At 41.6% G+C, this 27,373-nt stretch overlaps 1 protein-coding gene across 1 annotated transcript; it reads right to left on the bottom strand.

Annotated features, from left to right (window-relative positions):
• Nucleotides 1-1,778: 1,778 nt before the first annotated feature.
• Nucleotides 1,779-26,505, bottom strand: UGCG (UDP-glucose ceramide glucosyltransferase). The gene is made up of 9 exons (XM_068666695.1): nucleotides 26,273-26,505; nucleotides 13,396-13,537; nucleotides 10,186-10,288; nucleotides 9,152-9,253; nucleotides 8,672-8,784; nucleotides 6,707-6,885; nucleotides 6,224-6,310; nucleotides 5,573-5,762; nucleotides 1,779-4,195 (listed from the first exon to the last, which is right to left on the bottom strand). Exons 1-9 carry the CDS (start codon nucleotides 26,368-26,370, stop codon nucleotides 4,025-4,027), a joined length of 1,185 nt encoding a protein of 394 aa, XP_068522796.1. The 5' UTR covers nucleotides 26,371-26,505; the 3' UTR covers nucleotides 1,779-4,024.
• Between the last annotated feature and the right edge of the window lie 868 nt (nucleotides 26,506-27,373).

Genomic DNA, 27,373 nt, shown 5'->3' with positions numbered 1-27,373 from the left:
AGGGAAGAGCTCTGCAGTCACTGAGCTCGCTGCAGTCCTGTCAGCAGACCCAAGTTTAGCAGGCCTGGAGGACTTAGACCCAAGTCACGAACAATAACTCTCTTCATGTCAAAGCCGAGTGACCGGACCTCTTCTGATAGCTCCTGTCTCATGCTTCCAGTGGGCTCGCTGGCTTCCTGCACAGCCAGACGAGCGCTGGAGCCTGACCTCTTCCACTCGCCCACAGGCTGGCCCTGTGCAGGCGGCATTAAGTCCAGCTGGCACCAGGCTGGGATGGGGCCACGAAACCAGTCTGGGCGTGGTTTTGTTATTTTTTCCTTAAGAGCACATCCCCGATCACCGATTTGAGCCACTGCAGAGTTACAACACCAAGCGAGGAACCATACATACCTCCTCCAAAGCCAACACACACGTACAGTCAGTGTGGAGATTACTTTCCTAGGGGAAGCTCCCCACCCACCCAGATATGCAACAACATTTGGCATTGTGAAACAATTCCAACATGGGATTTAGTTTATTCCAAATGAGCTTGTTTTCTCATCATTTAAACTTATACTCTGAATGTCCAAGTTGTAGACTCACGTGACAAACTTCATTTTGTGCATTTTCAGACCCAAAATCTGGATTGAGTTCAAAATTATTGCTATTCTACACATTGCTATCCTCTCTTTCAAGTTTTTATTTTTCAGACATGCTTAAAAGTCACTCTTACATACTCTGTAAGAGCATTCGAGTCACTTTGTAGCACTATGGAAGTTTCTTTGTTACTATGTGACACTGTTGTTGTCCACTTTTTAAGCTCTTGAGAGACAAGATTAACCAGACAACGCCTGGAGCTCAGACCTACCCTAAAATGAGGTAAGAAAATAATTGTGTGAGGAGTAAGAGGCCTTTAAAATGAATGAAATAGCTTTCAGAAGCGATATGAAAGCAGATGGATATAAGCAGGCATCAACTGTTCAAGCCCTGAAAACAGGAAATGAAGGTAGTCAGCACTATCAGGAGACAGAAGAGTGGCAATGAAAGGAATTCAAGTGGGAAATATTTCATTTGAAAGCACAGAATAAAAGCCAAAACATTGCTTAATAGGGAGGAAATTAATAAAAGGACTCGGAAGAGGGATTTAAGTATTGTGCTGTGTGCTGTGCAGCTGCACTGAGCACGAAATGCATTCAGGAATATTTATGTTTCTATAAGCAGTTATCAAACGATTCCAGGGGTGTTTGTTTCCACCATCCCTCCCAGACTCCAGCAGCTCTGTTGTGCTCAGTCTCTTATTAAGATTTGCATGAAAACTGGTATTAGAGGATGTATTAAGGAAAAGAAATACCAGTCTGATGACAGCGCAAGCACAGAATGCTTTCTCAGCAGTAGTGCCTCAAAGCGAAGTATGAATGCTACTCCTCAATTTCTACAAGTTTTATAGCAAAGACATCTATCTATAAAGCCTTAATCTAGGCTGATTAGTTACAGTAGTTTTCTATCTGATCAGTTATGATGTTTCCATACACTGAAGTTATTCTATAAAAACCTAAGGACAGCTCAAAAGATTTAGGCACATGAAAGGTAATTTCAGCAAAATGTAAAATCCAAAACAGATGGCATAGGTGTTAAAAAAAAAAAAAAAAAAAAAGAAACACCACAGCACTCTCATTTATTGCAGTGAAGATGAATTAGAAAAGAAACCCATTAAAACTGTCATAAACGCTTTAAATCAAAGCTACCTTGTTACAATGCCATTGAACAAAATGCAAAAAAAAAAAAATGTATTCCAAACATTGTATTCAAAATTTATTTTTAAATAAAAGAAAAACAAGACAATGATTTTAAATAAACATGGTACATTCTACATATCTGTATATCAACACAACTTTACATTAGCCATTTTTAACTTTTAAAAGATCTGTTGCAGCATCTTCTACAGCATCTGACAGTGTTGGTTTCCATTCCATAATCAACCAGATAATACTCAAATTAAACTATTTGCTTAAGCTTCAGTTTTCTTGACCAAAGATGGCTCTACTAATACAAAAGCACCCGTTAAACAGTTATCCCCACTTACATTTTTAAAATGAAGCCTGTTCAGCCTTTTTTGGTTTTCTGTTCCATTGCCTGCATAGAAATCAGCATAATGCTACGTTGCAAGCTATGCTTCACTTCAACAGCGCAATGAACTGCATCGAACTTCATGAAACAAAGATACAAACATTATCAGCAAAATTCAACTATGTAGAAACTCTTAAAAACAATGTTTTCGTGGGTCACAACTAGACTAGCTTTCAGTGTGCAACTTTCCTCAGGAAAAGTTTCTTCCTGATTCACGTGAAAAGAATGAAGCATGCATCAAAAGCCTTTGTTCATACAGAAATGCCCATTAAAAGAAGTTCCATTGTATCATAAGGCAAAAGAAATATTAAGGTGGATAAAGCATTTTGGCCCAGAGTATGTTTAACACATACATATACATTATGCTAGTGTGTAGCATATGACAATTAAGGGATTGGCTCAGTAAGGTAAAAGTATCCATTTTTATAAATACACATCATTATTGCTAATATGCTACACGTTATAATCCAACTTTTAAAGCTGCTTTGTTGGCTTCAGCCTTATAATTAACAGCTCACATTCATGGTGGCAATATTCTATCCCATCTGAAGTAAAGTAGCATAAATACAATTATGAAAACAAAAGGCTTATGCAACATCCCTCTCTAGCTTTGCTGTGTTTTTTTGTTTTGCTTTTAATTTAAAAGGTTCAAAGAAAACAAGTCCAGTTCACCACAAATTAGGAAGTCTCACAATGAGGTTGGAAACCAAGCTATAGGGAAGGGGTCAGGAAACACGGCATGCATTATAATCTAGTCTTTTTAGTCATACCACTGGAATACAAAAGTCCAATTTAAAGGCTAGACTAACAGTAGTAGGCAAAAAGCCAAGAGTAGACTTAGTTTGATATTTAAATTAAGATTACAACTTTAATCAGTAACAGCAAACTCACTCAGCCCTTTAATATATTCACAATATCTACTGCAATTGAATACTTAATTATGATACTAGTGTAGGTATGTATGTTCACTTTAAAAAGTTATTAAATACCTGCATCATGAAATTACATTCTTAAGACATTGTGTGTGTAAGAAAATAGCTCATGTGAAATGTTTCTGAAATGTATTTCTGCTCCTTTCCACCCCCTAGTGACCCCCCCGCCCCCCTAAAAGCATCCACTCACACAAAACACCCCTTATAAAAGGATGGAAATAGTGAAGGGGACCAACTAGGCTAGTTACAGCACAGTGCTTAACAAGGTTCAAGACCGAACCAGATCAGAGTTGGCCAAAATGTGCTCACAATACATGACTGTCTAATAATTTCTTTCAATGCATTCTATCAAACTCAGTCCACTTTTGGTTCATTGCAATGACAAGTATTTCATATATACATATAAACACGAGACTCCAGCTTTACTTTAGCTTGTTTTTGCAAAGCGTTTTTACCTTTCCATTCGTTTTGTTCTGCAGCAACTACAAGAGGTAGGCATAAAGCATTTGAGAGCTTCTTTCCCGAGGTCCTATTACTGGTTCAATTTAGTGGGATATGACAGAGATCAGACATACTTTTTCTGTGATTTTACTGGGTGTAGCCTTGTGCAATCCAGCTGGACAATAGCTATGTGACCCCTGGCTTTGCTAGGCCAGCACACCATGGAGTAAGAAGCTGTTCATATCCAGGAGGATATATGTATAATTTTTAATTAGTTTACTGCAGAGCATTCACATAGCAAGTAGATATCAGGACCAATTCTCACCATTTCTATTTGTACATAGGAGCAAGGTACCATTTGGCCAAAACTACAGATGTATTTTCACAGATGCAAGTGCCATGCAAAAATAAATTAAGGAACAGATACCAAAACATACAAGTAATAAAACTACTGAAGGTAGATTTTCTTAAAAGTACTTATATAAACAATTTATAATACTTTTGATCCCCTTTCTCTTTTGACATTCACAGTTACAAAGCTGTGGCTATACATCAAGGATTTCTTCTGCAGTGCCTCCGCAACGTAATCTGTAGCGTCCTGTCCTCCAGCTAATAGTGGGGTCCCACAAAGCAGATAGGAAGATATAAATTGTCATGGATTCTCTGATGAACCAAGCTACTGCATAATCAAGTTTTGAAAAGCACAAAGCACCACCCTGGGAACACAAGAACAAGTATTTTAACATGCTATTCCAAAGGAATTTTGGAGTAATCTGTAACACAAGTGTTTTAACAAGTCTATACTAAAGCTTACTGAACAGATTTACATTATCAATAAACTTCTTTGAATCCAAGAAAGTTTTCCTATTCAAAATATTACCCATATTAAACATCCAAACCTTGACAGAATGATCCACAAGGTTCAAAGAATGACTTCTACATCGAGCAAAAGGCAAGGAAAAGTGTAAATATTTTTTCCTTTTGACACTCTGTAAAATTGCGTTCAAGCAGGCACTAGGTTCTTGCCACAGACCGCAGAACAGCAGCATCTAGATGGGAGAACTACACTGCTCTTTCCCAGGAGAGTGAAATTCAAAAAAATCCAAGCTTTTAGCCTTGGAAAAAAGTGGGATTAAAAAGAGCTTAGAGCCTCTGCCTTTTCTGTTCCTTTGAGGATTTCCAGCCGCATGCAGAGCTGGAAACTGAGGAGGCTTCAGAAGGGGGAAGAAGAGGCACAAAGCTCTTCCCCTATTCCATGTACATATCACTCATGGTGAGATGAGGACTCAGGAAGGTGACTGTGAAACCTGCCTGTTGGTGTTCTACACAATCAACAGCAGAACCAATTTATCTTTCTAGTAACTGTTAAGGCTACAAAAAGAATATTTTTCATAACAAGAGCTATTTGATAAATTTGTATACACAAGCAATCGTGGATCAGATTTAGATGGAATATGGTCACAGAAAAACTAGTGTAAGGAATTGCAGCATTAAAACAGCAAATGCTGTACTGACTTGTGACATCCTTCTGTATTCAAAGTTTTGCTGAGGTTTCACTTCTTCCAGCGATGGAAAAGAATTATTTTTAGAAGACTACATCTGTACAATAAATCCATTATTCAATATCAAAATAGAGTAAGGCTAAGTAATTGTATACTTAAAATGTACATATAAGCCTCAAGTCATACAAGACAAAAGAACAACTAAGAAAGGAAGAAAACTAAAATCCCACAAAGCTACTGTTCTTGGACTCAAAAAAAAAAAAAGCTTAAAAATTCTGGACATGCTGAGGTAGAGCAGACTAGAAACAAATGCAGAAGAGGTAAAGTCAACAGAGGAGCCAACTTTCAGAGCCTATGTAGAGGTAGGTGCACTTAGAAAACAAGATTACAAAGAAGCACACTTACACCCTCCTTTCATGCTTCTATAACTGAAGCTGGAAGGTGGGTAGGGATAGCAGTATTTGACCTGGTATTTCCTTGACAATGTCAAGAGAAGTATTTTGTCCCTACAACCACATTAATCTTTTTGCTGAAGTAGTTGGCACTAAACACTTTCATAACCTTTGGAACAAAAAAAAAAAGGCTACATACCTGAACACCTCTTAGTTGAATGTAGTCAAATATAAACCATGCCAAGCAGTGACACATGAAAAATACCATTATATCCCATCTGAACACATGATGAGCTGCCCAGCCAATAACTAGACTGGCAACAAAGCACTCTGAGATTGGCTCACAGATTATTGTGGCAGGCAACATGTTAATTCGCAGTTTGGCCCACCTAGGAAAAACAAATAAATAAGTTCCAACTATAGACAATTCCTTATGTCTCTTCTACAGACTCATCAGGTGAAGAGCCAACAGGGTCTTTCTCAATGCTAGTTTAATCTCATTTAAATGCACACCTCCAAATTAAGCATGGCAAAAAATCTCCCTTTCAAACATACTGTGCATAGTATTTAAAAGGTATAAAGTTGTGGGTTTTTTTGTTGTTAAGGTTGTTAGTTTTTTGTTTGTTTGTTTGTTTTTTAAGATGTTAATATCCTAGTCCTACTTCTGTGGAAAGCCAGCACCCCTCTTCCAGCACCAACAAGAAAAGTGCTTCAAGACATGCACTGGAACTTCATCATTCTGCGTATTACATTAAATGATGAGAGCAAAACTTCTATCAAAATAATTCAAGTTTTCCCCATCAGAAGCAAGTAAGAGGTGAGAGGGAGAAGTAAAAAATTGAAATTTTACCTGATCATTCTGGACTGAAACTGAGAAATAGAATATGAACCAGAGTTTTGCATTGCAACTTGCGTGGCCATTGCAAATTTCCAGCCCCTGAAATATAGATGTGTATTAAAAAAGAGCAAATAAGAAATGCAATGACCCATTCTAGAACAAACATCTAAGAATTTTATTAGAGTTGGAAAGTTTCTTTTGTATATATGCCACATTTTTATGTATAAACAAAAAAATTGAGCAGATTTTATCAAGTCTCTTGCTTGGAAGGTAGAAAATACCACTTAAATAATATTTACTCCAAGTTCTCTGAAACTTTTTTCCTAAAGGAATAGACTGCACTGTGACTTAGTTATTTCTCCAAGAATACATTGACAGGACAAAGCACACGTAAAATCTGTTTGCTGTATACATGTGAAACTGACCCAACTGCCTATACGTAAAATAAGAACTAAAACTGTACTTAAAGCAATAAGTAATGTCCAGTCATCTTACCGGTCAGCTATAGCTTTGGCCATAAAATAATCTTCCGCAATGTATTGTGCAAAAGCTATCAGTCCTCCAGCTTGATCCAAGACATCCTTCCTCATCAAGCACGACATTCCTGTCACACACTTAAAGCCAGTTAAATTGGCTGAAATATATGACCTTGGATGTGAAGTTCCAAAATAAACCTGCAAAAAAGACAAATAGGACTTTTAAAGATCTACCTGTATTTATGCAAGTACTACCCCCAGCTTTCTCCTGTAAGTGTTTGGAAAAAAAAAAATAATCTAGACATGGCCAATTATGATGATATATTTGGAAAGATCTTTACCACCCACATAAGAAATCTAACGCATCACCAAAACTGATAAATCTAATAGTGATACGTGCTGTTTTTATAAATTTAAGCTGTTCATTAAATCCATGTATTGAACTATCATATTTAATTTGGTATTTAATTTCTAATTAATAGAGGTTGTTCTCAGGAAGTACATACTAAAATCATACTACCAATCATTAATAGATTTGGTTATAGAAAAAAAGATATGCTGCTTCCTTGTAACCATCAAGTAAATTTCTGCATACATTCTCAAAGAAGCTTACTATATGGTGGTATAGAACCAGTGGAATTTTGTTTATTTAATGTACAAGCAAGAAGAAATAGGCAAAATAAAAAATTCAGATTGTAAGCAAGTTTTGTTTTTGTAAGATCTAATATAGAACCAGCAATTTTCTACAGAAAGACAGTTGGTACTGAGCATTAGCACCTCTCATTACTTCTTCCCATTGATGGTCTTACTAATACACAAACTCATTCAAGAGCCATGCTGATCTTACAGCATACTGGATATGGGAAAAAAAAGCTCTTCCAGGAATACAGTAGCAAGAGATGAAATACTGTACTAAGGAGATTAACAGCAATACTAAGAGTTTTGTGCTACTGCTTCTTGCTCCCTTAAAAAAAAATAAAATTCAGACTTTCTGCTGCAGAAAACTCACACGAGCTGCTCTCTCTCCGCTGAATTTCCCTGCACTTTTGTCTCTCATATTTTGCCTTTGACTAACATCAGACTCAGGGCCAAAACGCCTCATTCATGCCAGCTTAGAATAAAAGATAATTGATTAAATTACTTGCCTTGAGACAAAAGGAATAAACAAGAAAACTCAACCTCTTCATTCTACAAAAGAGAACTTACTGAGAATAGAGAGAGGGAAGAATAGGACAGATAAACATAAGTGATATAAAGATGATAGACAGAAATCAGCTGTTTACTTTCTCTTCCAAATGAAGCATTAGGAGACATGAAATACACTACAGAAGAACAAAGTTCAGAGTGAACAAGGTGGTGGTGGCTGTAACTGTGGAACTTCCTGCTACATACAGCTGTAGATGTTGAAAGTCTAAATGGACTGTCTAAATAGAATGGAAATGGAATGGAAACGTTCTTCTAAGAAAACCATTCCTACTAGTATATTGAGTAAACAAACAAGACTACTTTCTGTTCAGGATCTCTCCCAGCTTTCTGGTATTTTCAGCTGAGCGACTACTATCTGAAAACAGCATATATGCCTTGCTTAGGTTCTGTTCTCAAAGGTGCTGCTTGTAAGCTGAGTTGTAAATAAGACACTGTATGAAAAGGACTATTCTGGCATACAGCCATTTTTGTATTCCTATTCAAAAGGAAACATGGAATGAATAGCCTTTTCTGAATAAGTAGTGAAGAAGTTTCCAGTTTTAATTAACTTTAAAATAAAATCCTGCACTCTTTCCTGGAATTGCAAACTTAAATATTCAATCAATGTTTAGTGGACTGTGGTTGAATTTTCAAACATTTAAGCATTATCCTAGATAGTCTGAAGTGTAACTGCAGCTAAAATAAATGAAACATCCCTTCACTTAAAAGCTGCAGAAGGCACTATACAACTTTTAATCAGCCAGCAGTGTATTAGGGAAATAAAAAGTATTGCACTGACCTGTTCCAGGGTAGCAGCAAATCCCTGTCTGTCTGCAACATAGGGAAGCCCATGGACCAGGCCTACCTTCTCAGTCATTTGATTGGCCATATCCGTCAATGTGTCTGGTGTGACTAAGTGACAAATGAGAGAACAATTCATTGAACAGTTCTGTCATTAGCAAGAGGCTACTCTATAGAAAATGCAGTGACTCATTTTATTATGAAGAGCAGGTACACTTCAGTGTGCAGTACTTTCGGGCAACGGTGTCAGTAAAACAGTAATTATGATTAGCATTATTATGATCAACAGCAATTAGAATGAAATCAGTTAGATTTTTTTAATGGTATTTATACCTTTTAGATATGAAGCATCTTTATTCTGTGAAAATATCTTTCCAGAATTTCTATTTCTATTCTAATTTAAAACAATCCCCCACAACTGCTTACTTGCAGCGAGTAAGAGCAATAAAATTGTCATCACATTTCAACACCCACCTACCTCGGATTCCACTATCACAGATCCATATCAGATCATATTTGGCAACTTCATAGCCAGGCATTAAGTTGTTAATTTTGGGGTTGATGCCAACCTTCTTGCCACCTAAAAAAAAGTGTACACAAAATGCATGCTTTTTTACAATCTAGGCTCAATATTCCAAATACTTAGATGTGTTAACTGAAACAGAATAATCTAACCTTTCAATTCTTTAAGTCCAACTTAATAGGAAGATTAAAATTTTAAGTGTTCCTTCACTTCCATATTTTAGCTCTTACCACAGTTATGCAGAGGGTTAAAAAGGAAAAGGATTCAAGTGCTTCCTCATAATGCCAGGGTAATAAGGTTAATGACATTGAAAGGACAGTAGAACTAAAAAGCTTGTTACTACATTCTGTAGGGTCAATGCTGATTGCTACTACTGATCATGATCATTACGCTCTAGGGCAATTTTATAAAAAAAACAAAACAAAACAAAACAAAAAAAAACAGAACAGAAGCAAAAAAAGTGAGACAGTTTGCTCCTAACAGATATGATTCAGTTTATTTCATGTCAGAGAAGCATTATAGCTTTCTAGTTAAAACTAGTATTTAGTTCTAATATGCCTTATTCCTTTCCTCTAATGTAATCAGAAAGAGAAGAAATAGACTCTCAGTCTCCAAGTTGATGAACAAGGATTATTGTAACACCTCAAGCTCAAATACACCCACAACATTAAGTAACTTCCTGCATGTTTAGTTCAGCACAGAGATGGGATTTAAACTGATGAATTCCAGAGTTAGTAGAAAAAAGCTGGGGGGTGAGGAGGGGCTTGCACAAATGCTTCTTCCTACAGTTTGGTTTTGTTTGTTTTTAAAACAAGGTCTCAAATTATGAATACAAAATTAATTCTATACTTCTCTCAAACAGATGACTAAGCTACAGAACCAATGCTGTCAGAACAAGACAACTATTTATTGCAGAATACTGTACAAGGAGTTGAAGGCCTAAAAAGATTTTTCAAGCTAGAGTCCCACCCCAGAGCTGCATTGCTTACCTATGAACAGCCTAGCATCAACATTTGGGTATTTGCCAAGGAGCTTTTTGCAAACATCAATAGCTGGATCGTCATGATCTTGTACACAGAGTAGTACTTCATACTAGTAAAAAAAAAAAAAAAAAAAAAAAAAGAAAAACAGAAGTGTACACAAATGCACAGATGTTTTTCTGTTTTGTTTTTACACACACACAATATCAGTATAGCTGAGGGAATAAGGCTTAATGGTACACCAAACTGAAAAAATAAAGAGCACTGCGATAGAATTGGAAAAAAAACTAATAGGGTCGTTCTACAGCTAAATAAGACTTTATAAATGTGCAACCACATACTTGTGAGAAGAACCTAAACCTGCTTCTTTATAAACTATTGTCATTAAGAACATTCATTTTCCTGTTATTGGAAACGTTTTTACTGGGCACAAAACAAGATATTCTGGTACACACAAAAGGTAACATTTTTGCTCACATACGAATCTTAAAACCGAGTTTACACTCTATGAAATTACAGTACACAAAATAATTAAAGAAATGATGATACAAGCCATGAAAGCGTTAGCTTTCACAGTAGACCAAGCAATCTGTATCTTGACTTTCAGTCAACATGCATTAATTTCCAAACTGCAGTATGTGAGAACTGTGATTGAATTTTATCTTTATCAACAGAGCCTGTAATGCTCTGAATGCTTGCATGGCAAAACAAGGAAGACACTTAAAAATGGAATTCAGACAGTCAGGTTTCCTTTTATACCCCTAACAGAACTCCGTAAGATATTAACACAAGCTTTATTGTACATCAAACTGCATCTTCCTTTTCTTTACTTTGTAGTAGATGTAGATGCACAGAAGATAATCCTTTGAGACCAGTAAGTGTGTACCTAAGCACATAAAAAAGCTAAGCTCAGGGACATGCACCTTGCCATTGTAATGTGTATACATTTTCCTCATCAAGAGAAAAACAGTTAGAAAAACTATCAAAAGGTAAACTGTAGCAGTTTCAGCAATCTACATGCTTACTACATGAACTACAGACACTAGAGTGAAAAAATGGCATTTTAAGAATCACTCAACATAATGTTTTGAAACAACTTTACAAGCTTGGAAGGAAACATTTGTTTCTGCATTTGCAAGAGATTCCCTGAATGCTCCTTACTTGACATAACCTTCCCTTCTCCCTGGTCAAATTGCTGAAGTATTACAAGAAGATAATAGAGTTCCATACAAAGAACATTCAGAAAATTTAGATCTCTGATCAAGATACCTAGTGGCCATTTTTACAGACCAAAAATTAAAAATTCAGCTTAAGAACAGTATTGTTGTTGAATCTTATTTACAATTGCTATGCCAAATGAGAAGTTCCAACTAATGATCAAGACAGCTACTTCAATCTCCCTCACACTGCTTTAACACCTACCTGAACTTTATTTTACATAATCAAAAATAAACCTGAATCTCAAGAGCTGAGTTCACTGACAACCATTTCTGATGTTTTCAATCAGTAAGAAGTAATGTTTTTACAGTATTGAATAAAATAAATGGAATAAATACATTCAAGAAAAAAAAAAGATAGAGGCAAAAATACAGCAATCAAAAGTTAGGTTGTGGAAATTTAAAATCATTAACCACTAAATGGTAACTTGGTCTAGCGCTACACACTACCCGACAGGCACATTTATGTCTCAGAGTGCTAGCCTAAACCCTGCTAACCTAAAGAGTCAGTAATACTTGCTTCACATTATTTTTTACCAGCATAAGAAGTTGAATTTAAAAGGCAAAAGACCTGCCTCATTAAGCAGGCAGGTCCTTCCACTATTATAGAATGGTCCTGACATCTTGAACATCAGGAAAATTACCAACTGAAGAAATTAGTGCTTTACTGCTGATTCAATTAAATATGCAAAAGAACAATTATTTTTGCTGGTAACTTGTAAAATTAATCTTCCATCCACAGTTGCATTGACATTTCTATATTCACAGTCTGAAATAAATTTAACGAGAAAGAACAAAAAGCTTTGACATGCCAACATTTGTACAGAGAAAAATTCTTTTACACAGTAAATAGTCTTTGTGTACAGTAACAGACTAAAGAGCTACAAAGTATATGACTAAAGCAGAAGAAATACAAAGATGCTTATCTACATAAACATTAGAATCAGGTTCATTTGGATATAACAGGAATGGGGAGATTTCTGCCAAAATTTCAATATGCATAGAAGGTTAAAAAAAAAAAACGTATTTGTAGTCAAGTGTTGAGATGCTCATTAAAGTCATAGAACATCTTAAGGTCGTGTTGCAAGCTTTTTGCATTGTTTGCAATATTAGCATATAAAGAATGCCTCAAGTGTGCTTTAATTTATTTTGGCTACACTTAACCTTTATTTCACTTTTCAGTGAGTCAAAGGATTCAAACCTGCGTGCCTCAAGCTTTTCAAAGGCCATGGATGTCATTACAAAAGAACAATCCAATTTTTAGTAAGTTCCAAGTGTTTTGTTGTTGTTTTCTTTTCTGTTTGTTTGTTGTTTTTTTTTAAAACCCTACCAGACAGTTTTGAACTCACTCCTAAATAGCACACACAACAAAAACCTGCTGTACAGCTTACCCATACCCTTGGCCTTCTACAGCTGAAGGAACATTACCAGAAATGGTTTTGAGAAAAACTGAGAAAAAAGTCTTTATATCTCCTGGGTTCAAAATCTTGGCCTGTAGTAGGAATAGCGTGTTTTCCACACACAGTAGCATAAACCAGGTACCCAAGGATGCAGTGAGCATTTCTACTTTATGCTGTACAGTCCTTAAAGCAAGGACAGACTCTGGCACTTATCACTTGTATTACTTATCACTAATAATTACAAAGTCAAACAGTGTTCAAGAGCAAATGGGAGCTTTTATTAACTATTTATTTTCCTGCAGTGGCTAAGTGGCTTGGAGACTCTGCACCTCAACAGTTTTTTATGGGATAATCTCATCATTGAGCAATTCTTTGTTATTAATGTCTAGAGTATGTTTTATTCCCAAGTCTTAGTCATGTTTCTTCATAAGCAGCTTTTTTAAGAGCAATATTTATTGTCTGGAACACATAAAACATGTAATTACGCATTAGCTGTGGAAGGAAGAACAACTCACTATACAATCAAGTTGAATAGCTCTAGCACAAACACTTGATATCAGTTTAGAAGGCATAAGAGGAAAGACTGTAAATAATATACATACTTTGGGATAATCCAGTTCAAAGAAGGTTTCTAAATTGTTGATCAGATTAGGATCCACACCTTTCAACGGCTTGAGAAGTGAAACACCAGGAAGCTTGCTATACGGCTGTTTATCTGTAGCTTTCTTATTTAGGTGAAGACGCCTGTAAGAGAAATAACACACCACCATAAAAGAATGAAGATATGCTAGAGAACTCTATTCAAAATACTGTAAACACTAAGGAACTCGGAAATTAAAAACTGCTACAAAACTTGGTTTGTTCAGCATTTTTAGACCTGGTGACAGTTAACATGTCAGAGGCAATGCCCAAAGAACTTCAGCACTCAATAGGTTAAATTCAACCTCGTTCAACTTTCTATATATTTCAGATAAACTTCCAAACAGTACACATTTTGAACAGTAAAAGTATCACTTTCTGCAGTCTAATCGGGAGATGAGATTCTCCTGCCTTCCTACAAAGTATTTAGAATTATTGGTATTACAATGGGATAACCAGAAGAACAACTTACTGTAAACAATAGGAAAAAAAAAAAAAAAGAAGAGTCATGTTATTTTTCCTATACTAAATTATGCAAAACTTAAATCAAGCTAAAAGCACAGGGGAAAACTGATCGGCAGAATCAACAGTTAAACATCTCAGAGAAAAGTACAACTATCAACTACAGTGTAAATATCCTAAAAATTAGATACCAGACCTGGTCAGAATCACAGATAAAGTGAGAAAAAATCTAGACTATCACTAATATTTCAGCAATAAATATACAAAGTAAAATTTAAAATGCGCCACAACTCATTAACATGAATGTTTAATTCTATGCTCCTGTGTGAATTAATGCAAAATTAAATTCTCAGTGGGCCAGAACACAATAAAATTTTAATGAAGTAAATATGTAATCTAAGTAACTGCAGAAAAAAAGTAGTTGCTGAAACGTAACATTTGCAAATTACTACAATATCCATCTTTGCAAAATGAATTCTCATCTACTGTGTGCTGCAGTAGTATGAAAACATGCGCAGTACTCAGACTGAAATAATATTTTATATTAAAATTTTGTACAATTCACAAGATGCTGCCTAAAAAAGAGAATAAGGCGGTTGTCCGCTGAGTGGAATTCATCCTAGTTAAATGGCAAAACACGAGGTCATGTTCCTGCAGCTTGTTCCTGAAGAATGTGCCTGATGAAGGGAAGCTATTGATCTACTAAGAGATTCCAGTAGTTCTTTACAGTTTTCCCTGAAACGGGACAGCAACATCCTCACATGTTACTTCCTCTGCTTCCCCAGAATGCTCCTTTGAATGAGTTTTGCAGCTGGACACCAGAAGCTCAGCACAGAGAGTACCAGCAATGGTTGGTCCAAAAGACAGAAAGACAGAGATGACTGCCCTCACGCTGTCACCAAGCCTGAGCCCGGACACTGCAGAGGTGAACCAAAATTGTCTTGCAGAACAATTAACAGAGAAGGGACAGTCAGAGCGAAACAAGGAAAGTAATAGTTTTAACAGTTCAGAAAGCTACCACAATGATTTCCTTGCCAATGTTCACATAAACATAATGCCCTTGTTTGCTGTTAAGTATGAAGGGAGAGCAAATAATGTAACTTTGAAAAGGAGGAATAAGAGGCATGTAAGGCAAAAAATTAAAAAAAATCCATTTTAGCAATGCATACATAAGGATTTTGCCATGGTATGCAAAGCTTAAGAACAGGGTAACATGGTGGGAAGAGAAGAGTGAATGGAGAGAGGAGAGGAGAAGAAAAAAGGGAAGGTTTGTGACAGAGAACACGCAGCAAGTGACAGGACTGCAGAGCCTCGCCAGGCATTACAGCACAAGCCCTGCTGACGTGCAGCACTACGGAGGTGACTGAATTACATAAAGGAGAGCCTACACACGCTGCGAGTGAGGAAAGCCCTAGAAAACCTGCAAATGGGGCACGTGGCATGACCAGGATCCACCCAGCTACACAGCACCACAGACTGGGAATTTTAACAGAGCATAGTTCAGTGGGATAGCCTGCTACCCTACAGGCAAGCCATCAGATGACCTGCTACTTGTCATGCCGCACTGAAGCAGCATCATTTTACACCGATACGGATGACTTGTGCACTGACATAACCTGAAGAAGAGTGGAAATGCTACAGCTGAACACCTATCTTCACCAGAGAAACTGACCAGCCATCACGGGAAATAAATTAAAATACTCAGGGCTAGCAGCTCAAGGCCAGGCTGGATGGGGCTTTGGGCAGCCTGGTCTGGCGGGAGGGGTCCCTGCCCGTGGCACTGGGTGGTCCTTAAGGTCCCTTCCAACCCAAAGCAGCCTCGGAGGCTGTGGCTGCACAGGTAGTTGAAATAGCCCAGGAGATCTTTGCTTTGGGAAGAGGCTGCTTTCCCTGCTTGTCATTCTGAACCCACACGCCCTCTGGTCAGCTCCCATCTTAGTCAGCGGAATCATTTCACACAGGGATTTGTGGAGAGCAGCATCTGCGATGGAATACCAGATCTGGGCTCGGAGCATGAGAAACAAGAGGGAGATGGTTTCTTCTTCTGGAAGCAGAAAAGTAAAAAGCAGGAGTTCACCAGATTCAAGGGACATCCTACTGAGCACTTGGAGGTCTACGACACTATTCTTTTTTAGGGTCCTTCCTCAACTTCAGAAGGATTTGAAAACTGCAAAACAGATCTGTAAGCAGAAGACATCACCTGTTACTCCATTCATCATGTCAGCATTTTCTCAATGCAGTTTAGCAAGCACATACTCTGGAAGGATGGCCAGGATGATCAAGCAGCTTCACTAACAGCGAAGAGAAGGTTCCCCTGGCGCTCCTCCTCTCCCTTGCCTGTTTGGTGTCAATACACTTGCAGTGGGATGAGGGTCAGTCCCCTGAAAACCCCTCCACAGCTGGCTGTCACAGAAGTTGTCCTTCGCAGCATCCTCTCCCTTCCAGCTTGCTCCCTGTCCTCACCAGAAGGGCTAACCAGTATCAGCTGCTGGTAGAAAACACTGCTGCCACTTACAAGACATGCCACTCTCCCTGGCACGGCTGCATGGAAGAGGCTTTCCACACACACTCACAGAAAAACGCAGAATTAAAGTCTCAAGGAGGGGTAGAATGAGGCATAACCTGGGCTGTGGTGATTACACTTTTTCAGGAGGGAAATGCTTTCAGAACACAAACATCAATTTGCTCTTCCAGTTCTGGGAATCAGGAGCTCAATTAGCGGGTGGTAAAGACAAGTACAACCATACAATGCAGAACAATAAAAATCTTATCTCGTGCAATTTAACATTTTTAACTTCAAGCCTTCATACAGAGCTGAAACTCCCTGCGACGTGCTTTCTGAACAGCTTAACATGTTATCACAGAAGTCACATTCAGCACAGGCAAAGGTGGTGCAGCCTTTTCAAAGGTGGGGTTTTAGATTTTGATTTATTTTTTAACTCTGTGTTTGAAAAAAGCTGAGGCAGGAAAAAAGAACAAAAAACTTATCTTTTGGAAATAAGTAAGAGCAAACAGTTTAGACCTCAACTGAAAACCTCTAGCAAACACCCCCCTTTTTTTAATCTAGAAATTCCTTCCCTACTCCCCTCTCTTATCCCCACACCCACAAGATAAAAGGGAAACAATCGGGCTCCCATACAATAGGCTGCAGTTAAACATAAAGGGAACCCTTTTACCATCCAAATCCTAGGTCCTGCACAGTTTGCGTGTGCTTAACAAACGCTCTGCGTTGCCTGCGCCGCAGCCATTACTGGATCACGGCAAGCACTGAAACAAACCTGGTCCTGCTCGAAGCCTACCTGCAGGCTGCCATCAAAACAGCAGCTCACGCCTGGCTTCTGCTTCCCCACACCCTATAAAGCAGCCTATAAAGGGCCACGGGATAGATTGGATCAGCCGGCTGATCAAACCGAGAGCTATCCCACGGAAAGAGCTCGCTGCTGCTCTGAGTCACCACGTCGCCACACGCTCGCTACAGGCAGATTAGAGCGGCAGAAACGTTTAGGAAGGTGTAGGGGTGGGAGGGGATTTAGATTATCCCTTTGGGCAGCAAATGAAGAGCCAGCGATGCACAGAAGTAGAAGTGCTTTTTGATACAGACTCCTTGCAATGAGTGTCAGGCAGCTTCAGAGGACTGCACTCTGTGTTTTATTTATGAGGGCACCTCCAGCGGATGGCCACAGCTCTGCGCCAGGTAAACCACTTGCAGAAGTGAGGGCTTAGCACAGAAGCAAGTCCCCCCAGAAAAGCATGAAATGTTTAAATAAAGCTTTGTAAGATCTGCACTGTGAGATAATGCAGTTCAAATCTGAATCAAAAAAGTTTTCTGACTTATTTTGCAATTCTGTAGGGAGAAAATAGCACATGGTTATTAATTTCATAAGGGACAAGTTTAAATGACAACATCGTTTTCTCAACTTTAAATAACGTGCTTCCTACAGACCCATTGCTGCTCTTTACTGCTCCCACCGTGCCACTCATCAACATTTTCCATTTTCTTCCCCCTGAAAGCTTCCAAAACAGTTAACTGCAAGTAAGAGAATTGTAGTAATGACTGGCCAGAGATGGAATGAACAAATCAGACATAGTGTCAATACTTTTCTCCTTATTTTAGTGGCTGACAGTCCCCTTTTTTAAAAAAAAAAAAATTAACTCATTGACATGTTTACAATGTTTCCAGAGTACAAAATAGCAGCAGAAACCTCACCCAAACACCAATGTACTCAAGACTGAACACACAGTCCCAGTCCCTCCTTGTATCAACTGAGATAATAAGAAAGCAACACACCTTGTCTGGCCTACAGGGCTGTCAGTGCTCTCTGCAACTGTCTTAAGGGACCTTCAAGACTTCCCAATAAAGAAAGCAATTATGAAAACCTTCCAAAGAAAACATTAGACTAATTTCTATACTCAACACAATATTAAAGGCTTCAGAGAAGTAATCCCCCCACTCCCTCAGCAGATGGGAACCAGAAAAACCACCTTTGCAAATTTCATCTGTCTTAGGTACCAAAAAGCCACAAAAATATACACACAACACTTTGGTCACAGGCCCTAAAAGAAAAAAAAAATCCTTCCTTCCTACATGATCTACGTAAAACAATCTGCCTGGAAATGCTGTTGTGAAACCTGTGCGTTTCACCTCCCCGTTACAGATGTTTGAAAGGGAACACGGAGCCTCTCCATTTTGAAACACCTCGCTGGTATTTCAAAAGGCTGGTGGGTACAGCCCTCGCCGCAGCATCTCCACCACCGGCTGTACCACCTCCTTCTCTGGAGCCAGGCAGGCGAGAGGCCAGCAGAAGACTCCTGCAGCCTGAAAACCCTGCCTGCTTCCTCCGCTCCCCCAGCCCAACACATGTCTACGAGGATGATCACGGGAAGAAGAATTTCTCACTTCACCATGCGTGCTCTCACGATGGAGACAAGTCTGAAAGCTTTCTGCTTTAACTCTTACTCCAGCAGAGTCTGTAAGGAAAACATGTTTAGGATTAAAAAATACTATTTTGGCAGAAAGCGCTTAAGACACCTCCTCAAAAATAGCTCTGCATGTTGACCGAAGTCTAATTTTCAGCATCTTGATTTTGCTTCAAGCAAGGTATGCATACAGCCAGAGAAATACTTCTTCAAAATGAAGGGCAGCACGCTATCATTATCAAACCATAGCAACAATCACCTGAGAATTTGTTATTACACAGACAGAATGAAACAACATCCCAGAACAAGCACTTACAAATAGGACACTTGCAAAGACGAAAATTGACGTTTCTTCACCTAAGCAGCTTCCTTCTCCATGGACTACACTGCTGACAGAAGCCTTACCAAGGGGTTAAAAACAACAACTAACAAAACAGACAGACTTTGGTTTTCAAAGAGGTATTTCTGAAGAGGGTTCTGAAGAGGGGGAAAATCAATGGTCTAAAATAGACCAAAGCGACTACCAGCAACAGAGATGTGTTGTTAGTTATCCAGCTGTTTTAATTAATTAAAAAAAAAAAAAGGTTAGTCCATAGGAGCACCTGTGAGGTCAAACTGCTTCAAGAAATACAGTTTCAAAGCAAAAAAAAAGTTCCGAGCAGCTCTGCCAAGACAGTCTTTTACTTGGTACTATGCTTCACTGCGGCTTTCTGCATTTGCCTACGCTTGTAAACATGTTTTACCTTACTTGCCCAGAAGACAACATAAGACTTGTTTTATGCATGCTACAACCTCAGTAATTTGACTCAAGGTATGAATTAGCCCAAGCCAAGAACAAGAAGGTATAATCGAGCCTCGATCTTTATCAACTATAAGTAACGTATTTAAGAAAATGCAAACTATTCACCTTGCAATAAGCAAAAATTAAAGGCTTTTTTGATCTATTGCGAAATATTTGAAGTACGTTAATTATTTTTCTACACCATAGTCTCCAGTAAAATACAAGACCCATGTAAGGGGCATCAAACTTGCAGAACTTCTTTCAGTTATAAGAAAAAAATTACAATTCTGATGAATTTGACTACTTTTAACACTACTTTTTTTTTTTTTTTTCTGACTTCAGGAGTGCTCTAGCAAACCAGAAAAACTAGTTACATACTTTGCATGCCACACAGGAGTTCTGACGAATTCCACAAATTCACTCTTAAAGTCACTTGTCATGGCCATCTACCACCTTCTGCCTACACAACTTAACCAAGTTGCACGCACCTTTACGGCAACCTTTGCTTTACAGACAGCCTCAGCTTCTTTCCCCTTTTCTGACATCTTGATTAAGGTTATGGTAGCCAGCACGCAAGATATCTTCTTCCTCATCCCACTGCTCAGATTCTTCCTCTGCAGCCGGCAGGCAGAGCTGGATGCTGCTTTGCCTCCAAGACCCCCGCTTACACTGGTAGCACAATCCATTTCGCTCCCTTTTAACCTGGTTTTATGCCTTGTATACCCCAAATCTTGCAGCCTTCCATCTCTCCCTTCCACACAAGCCATTCACCAGGCAGACATGGTTGGCCCCACAAGCACACTTGCCACGTTTATTGCACCACCACCACCCCTCTTTCTCAACACACTGAGGATATCACCCGCAGGTTTGCCACACCTGCTCTCCTTTAAGCCTACCCCAGACAGTCTTTAATTTTGGCTTTGGATTCCACCAAACCATCCACTTTAAGAGCCTCCGATATTACACTGCCCCCACACAGTTTATTACCTGTACCTTATCCTCCTGACACATAACATTAAAAAAAATCAGCTAATTGCCTACAGCATTATGGCTTTTCTCCAACATTGTTACCACTCTCAGATTCCTGGTTCTCTGCTGTTTTGCTTTCCTTCCTTCTAGTCCAGAAACACTCATTTCCTTCCTTCTAGTCCAGAAACACTCACTTAATCACAAGCTTAGTGTATATAACTCACAAATTAACGCTTGCCTTCTCCAGGTCTGTCTTTCCCTACAGATCACCTAAAATTAAGCCTGGTGACTACAAGAGTCAGGTAAATTTAAAGTTGTCTAAGAATAGCAACATGTACAGCTTACGTCCTCCACATCGCCTCCATCCCCATCAATCCCTAGCTAGTAGGGACCAGCATCACAGGAAGGTAACAGCGTCACCCAAGACCAAACAGAAGTTTCAGAGAAGTGCCCGACTTCTCATAATTCTCTAGTGTCCCTCTCTGTGGTCAAATATGCAAGCTCTGTTTTTACTTCCTTTTAACCCTCTGCATTTTTGCAGAAAGATTAGTAATGGAGATCATGAGCTCACTCCACTCTCTGTTCCACACAGATGACACCGCAGGTGACAATCTGCTGTTAAAGCTACAAAACGTTTCAGATCAGGTTTGTTTGTCATCAGCTGCATAGCTGGAAAAAACTATTCACCTGCATGGAAAATTTCAGCCTAAATGGTTCGAGTTCAATACAGATTCATCTGAGCAGCGAAGAAAAACAAGCCCAAGAACAGACAGAGCATTCTGCATGTGCTAGGAACCTTCCAGCCGCTTCCTGGAGGAGCTCCAGCACACATCTCTCAGGTTTCTGTTTGATCACCAACAAAAGGGAAGGGTACTGCTCATCTCACAAGCAGGTACTTGCATTATCTCTGGGGAAGTTCATCCAAATCTTAGCTCGCTTACGCCTGGCGGTACGTGATAGCACGCGCTTCTTCCCCTCATAGCTTCTGTCTGAGGGCTGCCTCTGAAGCAGTGCCACAAACCAAAAAAAACCCACAGCCCTGTCACGGCGAAGGGAATTACTACTGCTCATCCATCTCCTTTGGTCAATCTGCTGCCAGGCACTGACAGTGACGGTGGGAAACCAAGACAGCCTGAAGGAAGGAGCCGTCGTGCCAACAAGCAGAAAGGTCAGAAGGACACAAGCAAGGATGTCAGAGCAGAGCAGGGTAGGGCTGGACACAAATCATCGACTGAGCAGCAAGGGAAGGACAAATAGAAATACAGGGGGACAAGACAATAAGATATGGACAACAGAATCGTTGTGTTAAGAAGGAAAGGTCACAGTTGCTCTACAGTAACATGTTATTAACCCAAAGATCAACATGACTTCATAAAGAGCAGAAATCAAACACCAGCTATGCTGGGGGAGAAGGGAGCTGGTGTTTGTTTAGAAGAAAACTTGATTTTTCTGTATCTTTGTAAACCGAACTTCATCCTTAGATGCATATGACTCACACGAGGGGTATTAGATATGTTTTTAGTCAGATTTAGGAGTTTTACCACACTTACGTTTCTGAAAGTCTTGGGTTTCACTCAGACAAGGCATAGTACACCTAATTATACCTGAACAGTGCATGAATACAAAATTTGTGTTTTTTTTTAAATCACTGACTACTCTTTAACATATAGACATTTTAATTATAATTAGAAGGTAAAACCAGCAAGTAGTTATCAATGAAATGATATGGTACTATCCTTCCCACTGAACCCGGCGAACCGGCACAATGAACAACTTGTGTACGAACTGATCCCTTGGAAAAAATAAATAAGTAATAAAATAATTTAAATGAGGTGCTTGTAATTGGAATTGCTGCTGACAGCAGGTACAAGAACAACGGAGACTCAGGGCTGGAACAGGACTCCATGAGTCCCATTTCGAGGGCCAGGAAAACAGAGCATGAAGCTGCAAGCAGGTTGAGGTTTTGTGAGCTCGCACTGGCAGAGCTCAGTGCAGCTCTCCAGGGACAAAACATCTCCGAAGATGTCCCATCCTCTCTTTGGCCCCCAAAACACGTTAGCAACACATCTCTGCGCGGCATACAAGTTTAAATAATCAAGTCAAGTTATTCAGGGAACTGTAAAACATGAGCTTTCTTTCATTTCTAGACTAAAGGCGGAAGACATGGTAGGGAAACAGATCGGGTTATGCTTAAGTCAGGCTTTTTCTTGCTTCTACAGACTTTGTTTGCCAGTCTTATTTTAGAAGCGACACAAAGTTCAGAAAACCATCATTATTAAACTAGAACCATCTATTTTAAAACGCTGTCAAAGTAGCAAACCTGCTGCCACAGAATTTGCCAGTCAGTCATTCAGAAATACAGGACGTGTTAGTGTGCCATAAACCCCAAGAAAGCAGCTTCAGTTGTTTTATTTTTTTCCCCCCGATTTAAGACAATTTCTGTTCCACTGTTTGCACATCGTCAGAATGATAGTTAGGCATCATTAATTCAATGTTGGTATTTTAGCAGCCTTGACATAAATTACGATTTACTCCTCGGCCTCCTGAATAACACTTCAGCCGATATCGTAAGATCCTTTTCTCTTATTGCACTCCTTTCATTCCAGATACAGCTATGGGTTTGATTTTAGTTCTGAAAGTCTGCTTTAGCTGTCCACACAGCTTCAGAAGGTTTCAGAGTTGGTACACCCAGTGACCTCCAGCACTGAACTCCTGCTGGATCGGTGTCTCAGCCCCGACCCAAGCAGCTATACGCACGCAAGGGTCTTGCCCAAGGACCCAAGCTGGGCACGAAGGATAGAGCCTGAAACAGGTCAGTCATCACTGCCTTATTACACAGAGCAAATACATGCAAACTGCCCTTTACCTAATTACTAGCAATAAAAAGCTGCCATTTGGCCTGTGTTCATTTCATTTACTCCATTGAGTCAGCGCTACACGGCGAGCACCCAGCGTGTACTGGTTTCATAATCACATACTTGAGACAATTTACAGAGATCACCTTTTGGCTTAGCAGTGGGGCCGCCTGAATTTCACTGCTCCAGCCCACATGCTTATTTCGAAGGAACATGAAATCCACCAAACCTGCTGCACTTTTTATAAATCAAACCCATTCGCAGCGAGGAAAGGTGGCAGGGGAAAAAGCCGTCAAGAACCAAGCTGACAATCATGCACGACTCGTATCCCACGCAGTAAGTGCCTTGATGGGAGAACAGACAGTGGGCATTCTTCCTCCAGCCAAAACCTTGCATGCCACCCTAGATATCCAAAACCTACATCTTCTTTGAAGCAACTGCAATGCAAACCAGCACAACTGAGATGCTGTTATGACCTTAACCTTGGCAACTGCTGGAAGCAACTAAAAACAGGGAAAGATTACATTCTTAACAGATGTATAATCCCATTTATCTAATTAATTCACACATCTTCTTAGGGCATTTCCTTTTAAATCAAGCATCTAAAATGCTGAAGGGGAACCACAGGCTCAGGATTGCCTTGGCCACAAAAGCTTTGCTGAGTAGCTTTGGCATTATCATTCCAGCGGCAGAGATCAGCCCTTCCAGCCCACCAGCCAAGCACCGCTGGGCGCAGCACAGGCTGAGAACAAGCAGTCCCTACCCCTATCGCTTTAACAAGTGTTCAACCAACAGCATCATCCACGCAAAGAGAAAATGGGAAGAGTAATTACTTTTATCTTCCTCCCTTGCTTTCTGTAGCGGGTACAGTTTAATTAGTTTTCCGTGCATGGTAAACATAATTCTGCTCTGATGCTACACCCTCTCCCTGCCATCCAGAGGAGTTCCCATGTGTAAGCAAAGACCCTGCACACCTCAGAGCTCTCAGTCGCCCACTGCTCCAGCTCTTTAATTTCCCCTCCAGTGAGGGGCAGCTGAGTGGTGACACTGGGTGCAGCGGTCCCCTTTCCATACGGCCAGGGCCCTCCACCACAGCTCGCCAGCTGGTCACTTCAGCTACCAGCTGCTCCACTCTGCCCGAGGGACACCCTCCTGCACCGAACAGCCCTGTTGCTGCCCTTCCTCCAGCAGAGAGGTGCCCAGATCTGCGGGGTCAGTCCCTGCGGAGCCCTGCTGGAAGCACGCCTTTCTCCAGGGGTGTCACAGCCCCGGGGCAAGCGCTCGCCCAGCTGGCGAGTTCCCAGCCTGTTACTGCCTTGTGTACCAAGCAGAGGTGGCACACGCAGGCAACAGGAGCCCCACAAATTCCCAGTGACAAAACCCACAGCTCTGTCCAGGTTTCACAGCCACGGCGCTTACTCCAGGGCCAAGCCATGTCAGGTCTGGCCGCTGCCCTTGTTCTCCACCAGCTACTGGAGGAGGCAAAGCAACCTCAGCTTGGGGAATACTTCTCACTTTGAGTTACTGCCAGTTAGGGGAAAATTAATCGTTGTTTTGGACGGTGAGGAAAGAAAGCAGAGCACCAAACTTCCAGAGAAGCACCTTTTGTTTCCCTTACCCAAACCCAGCTTCAGGCAAAGACCTTTCCTCCCCACCTGAGCTCCTTGTGCTTCCCTGCACCTTACGCTCAGCCCCTCCTGACCCAGGCGAGACAGGCGGCCATGGTCAGTGCACAGCCACCTTCTGCCCCACCTCGCTGCTTGCTCATTTTCCTTCCTCCTTAACTGTTCCCTGCTCCAGCAGGTGCAGCTGCTCTGCCGTGACTCACACACAGGTTGCACTCCCTCTGGCAGCATCCCTGCCCCACTATGGGTTGTGCAGGGGCTGCAGTCCCTTGGGTGTCCCCTGCTCACCCTGCTCTGGTGTCACCCACCAACAGCTGGGTCCTGTGGCAAGGGCTGCCAACAACATCCCCTTCCTGCACGGCCCCCTGGCTCCCCTCTCGCCACAAACCTGCTGTTCATCCTCTCGCATGGCTTCTCCCGTGTCTCGGTGTGGGTCTCCGGCCCCTCACAGCTGCCGCTCTTCCTTCATTATTTATGGGCAGCGGCAGCACCGCCGCACGCTCCCACACTGAAGTTTTGGCAGGCGAGGGGCTGTTTTCACCTGGCTCAGCGCTGTCCAGAAGCCGCCGTGCCTGTGGCCGCTCAGCTCGCTGCTTGTGCTCCCACACAGGGCACCCCTGCAGCTCACCAGCACCAAAACACCGCCGATCCTAGCGCAAATTTCGATATTCTCCGATGCCTGCAGTGATGCAACAGCGGCCTTTCGTTTCAGGCAGCGGCACAAAACGGGTGCTTTGTGTGGGGGGCGAGGAGCCCCCCCAGCCCCTTCCCCTCGGGGGGCAGCGCCCTGAATCGAGCTGAAGCCAGGGCTGGGCTCAGCCCGCTTTCTTACACAGACCCCGGGCACCCCGCGACCCAACACCGGCCTGGAGGTGGGGGGAGGGGGGGAGGGGGGACCCTGCGAACACCGCCATCATTCACCAAACCACCAAGGATAAATTAAAAATAAAATAAAATGAATTTAAGAACAGGAGGAGGGGGCCTCCCCGCGCCGTACCTCCCCCCCCCCCCCTCAGCAGCACTCCAGGCGGCGGCGCAAGGTCGCCGGGCCTGAACACCGACCCTTTATCTATTTATTTATTTAAAATATGATCATTTTTATCATTTTTCAGCCCGGACGAAGGGGTGCGGGGAGCTGCGGGGTCGAGCTGCGGGCCCGTCCCCATCCCTCCCTACCCCCCCCACACACACACACCCCCCATACCCCAATACCTCTCGCCCCTCAGCTTACGTGTAGATGATGGACATGAAGTGCATGAGCCACAGCACGACGAACAGGACGAGCCCGAAGATGGCGAGTCCCTCCAGGGCCAGCGCCAGCACCGCCATCCCCGCTCCGCCGCGGCTGCGCCTCTGCTCCCCGTCCCCACCGCGCACTGAGGAGGAGCCGCTGCCGCCAGCCCAGCCCAGCCCAGCCCCGACCCCTTCCCTTCTCTTCTCTTCTCTTCCTTTCCCCGGCCCCTTTCCCGTTCCCCCTCCTCCTGCCGCCGCCTTTCTGTCAGGCGCAGGCCCGGCCCGCCGGGCAGGGGCGGGCGGTTATGACCGGTACCGCCCCCGCTGCCGCCCGGCCATGGCGGCGGGGCCCGCAGTGCTGGGGCGGGCTGGGGCGTGAGGCGCGGCCGCCCCCCGGGCTGCCTCTGTGGGGCTGGTGTCGGTGAAGCGCTCCTCAGTTCCCTGCTAAGAACTCGGTCGTAGCTGTTTCAAGAGTCTGGTGGCCAAAATGTCCACGAACTGCACCAAAATCTGGCTTCGGGGTAATGCGGCTCAGTGTCGGGTCCTGGTGTATGGGCTGAAAGCAGTGCCCTCAAGTTGCACCAGGGTAGATTCAGCTTGGAAATTTGGAGACATTTCTTCGCACAAAGAGCAGTCAGGCACTGGGACGGGTTGCCCAGGGTGGTGGTGGAGTCCCCACCCTTGAGGAAATTCAAGGAAATGCTGGACGTGGTGCTCGGGGACGTGGTTTAGTGGGCGACACTGGTAACAGGGTGATCTCGGAGATCTCCTCCACCCTTAACCATTCTATGTCCACAAAGCTCACATGCTGCCGCAGAAAATGACCAGCTAAATTGAAACTGAAAGCACTGCTTAAAACTGAAACGGGAGTGAAAAGCTAATGACAAATCTCTGGTAGGAACAGGCGAGGGACTGGTGTGCCGCAGAGCCAATGCTGCGCGAGCCAACATACCTTCACGCTGTCTGGCTTCAGTCTTTTTCTCAGCAAAACTGCTGTTTAATGAACTTTCCACGTAAAACACAGGGCCCCAGTCTTCAGATTCACTTATCACAGATCGTACCTCATTGCTAACTGCAGGTGGTAATCTATCAGTTTTTC

Source organism: Anas acuta, chromosome Z, assembly GCF_963932015.1.
Source record: "Anas acuta chromosome Z, bAnaAcu1.1, whole genome shotgun sequence".
Lineage (NCBI taxonomy): Eukaryota > Metazoa > Chordata > Aves > Anseriformes > Anatidae > Anas > Anas acuta.
Note: the sequence above shows the minus strand (reverse complement) of the source record. Positions and strands in the feature narration are given on the sequence as shown.

Bases quoted from the DNA above. Each gene is read 5' to 3' on its own strand.
- UGCG (XM_068666695.1), bottom strand. From the start codon at position 26,370: ATGGCGGTGCTGGCGCTGGCCCTGGAGGGACTCGCCATCTTCGGGCTC. The intron at 13,538-26,272 runs GTAAGCTGAGGG...TTTCTCTTACAG, and splicing joins TTCATGTCCATCATCTACAC to GCGTCTTCACCTAAATAAGA. The intron at 8,785-9,151 runs GTAGGTGGGTGT...TTTGTCACTTAG, and splicing joins CTGTGATAGTGGAATCCGAG to TCACACCAGACACATTGACG.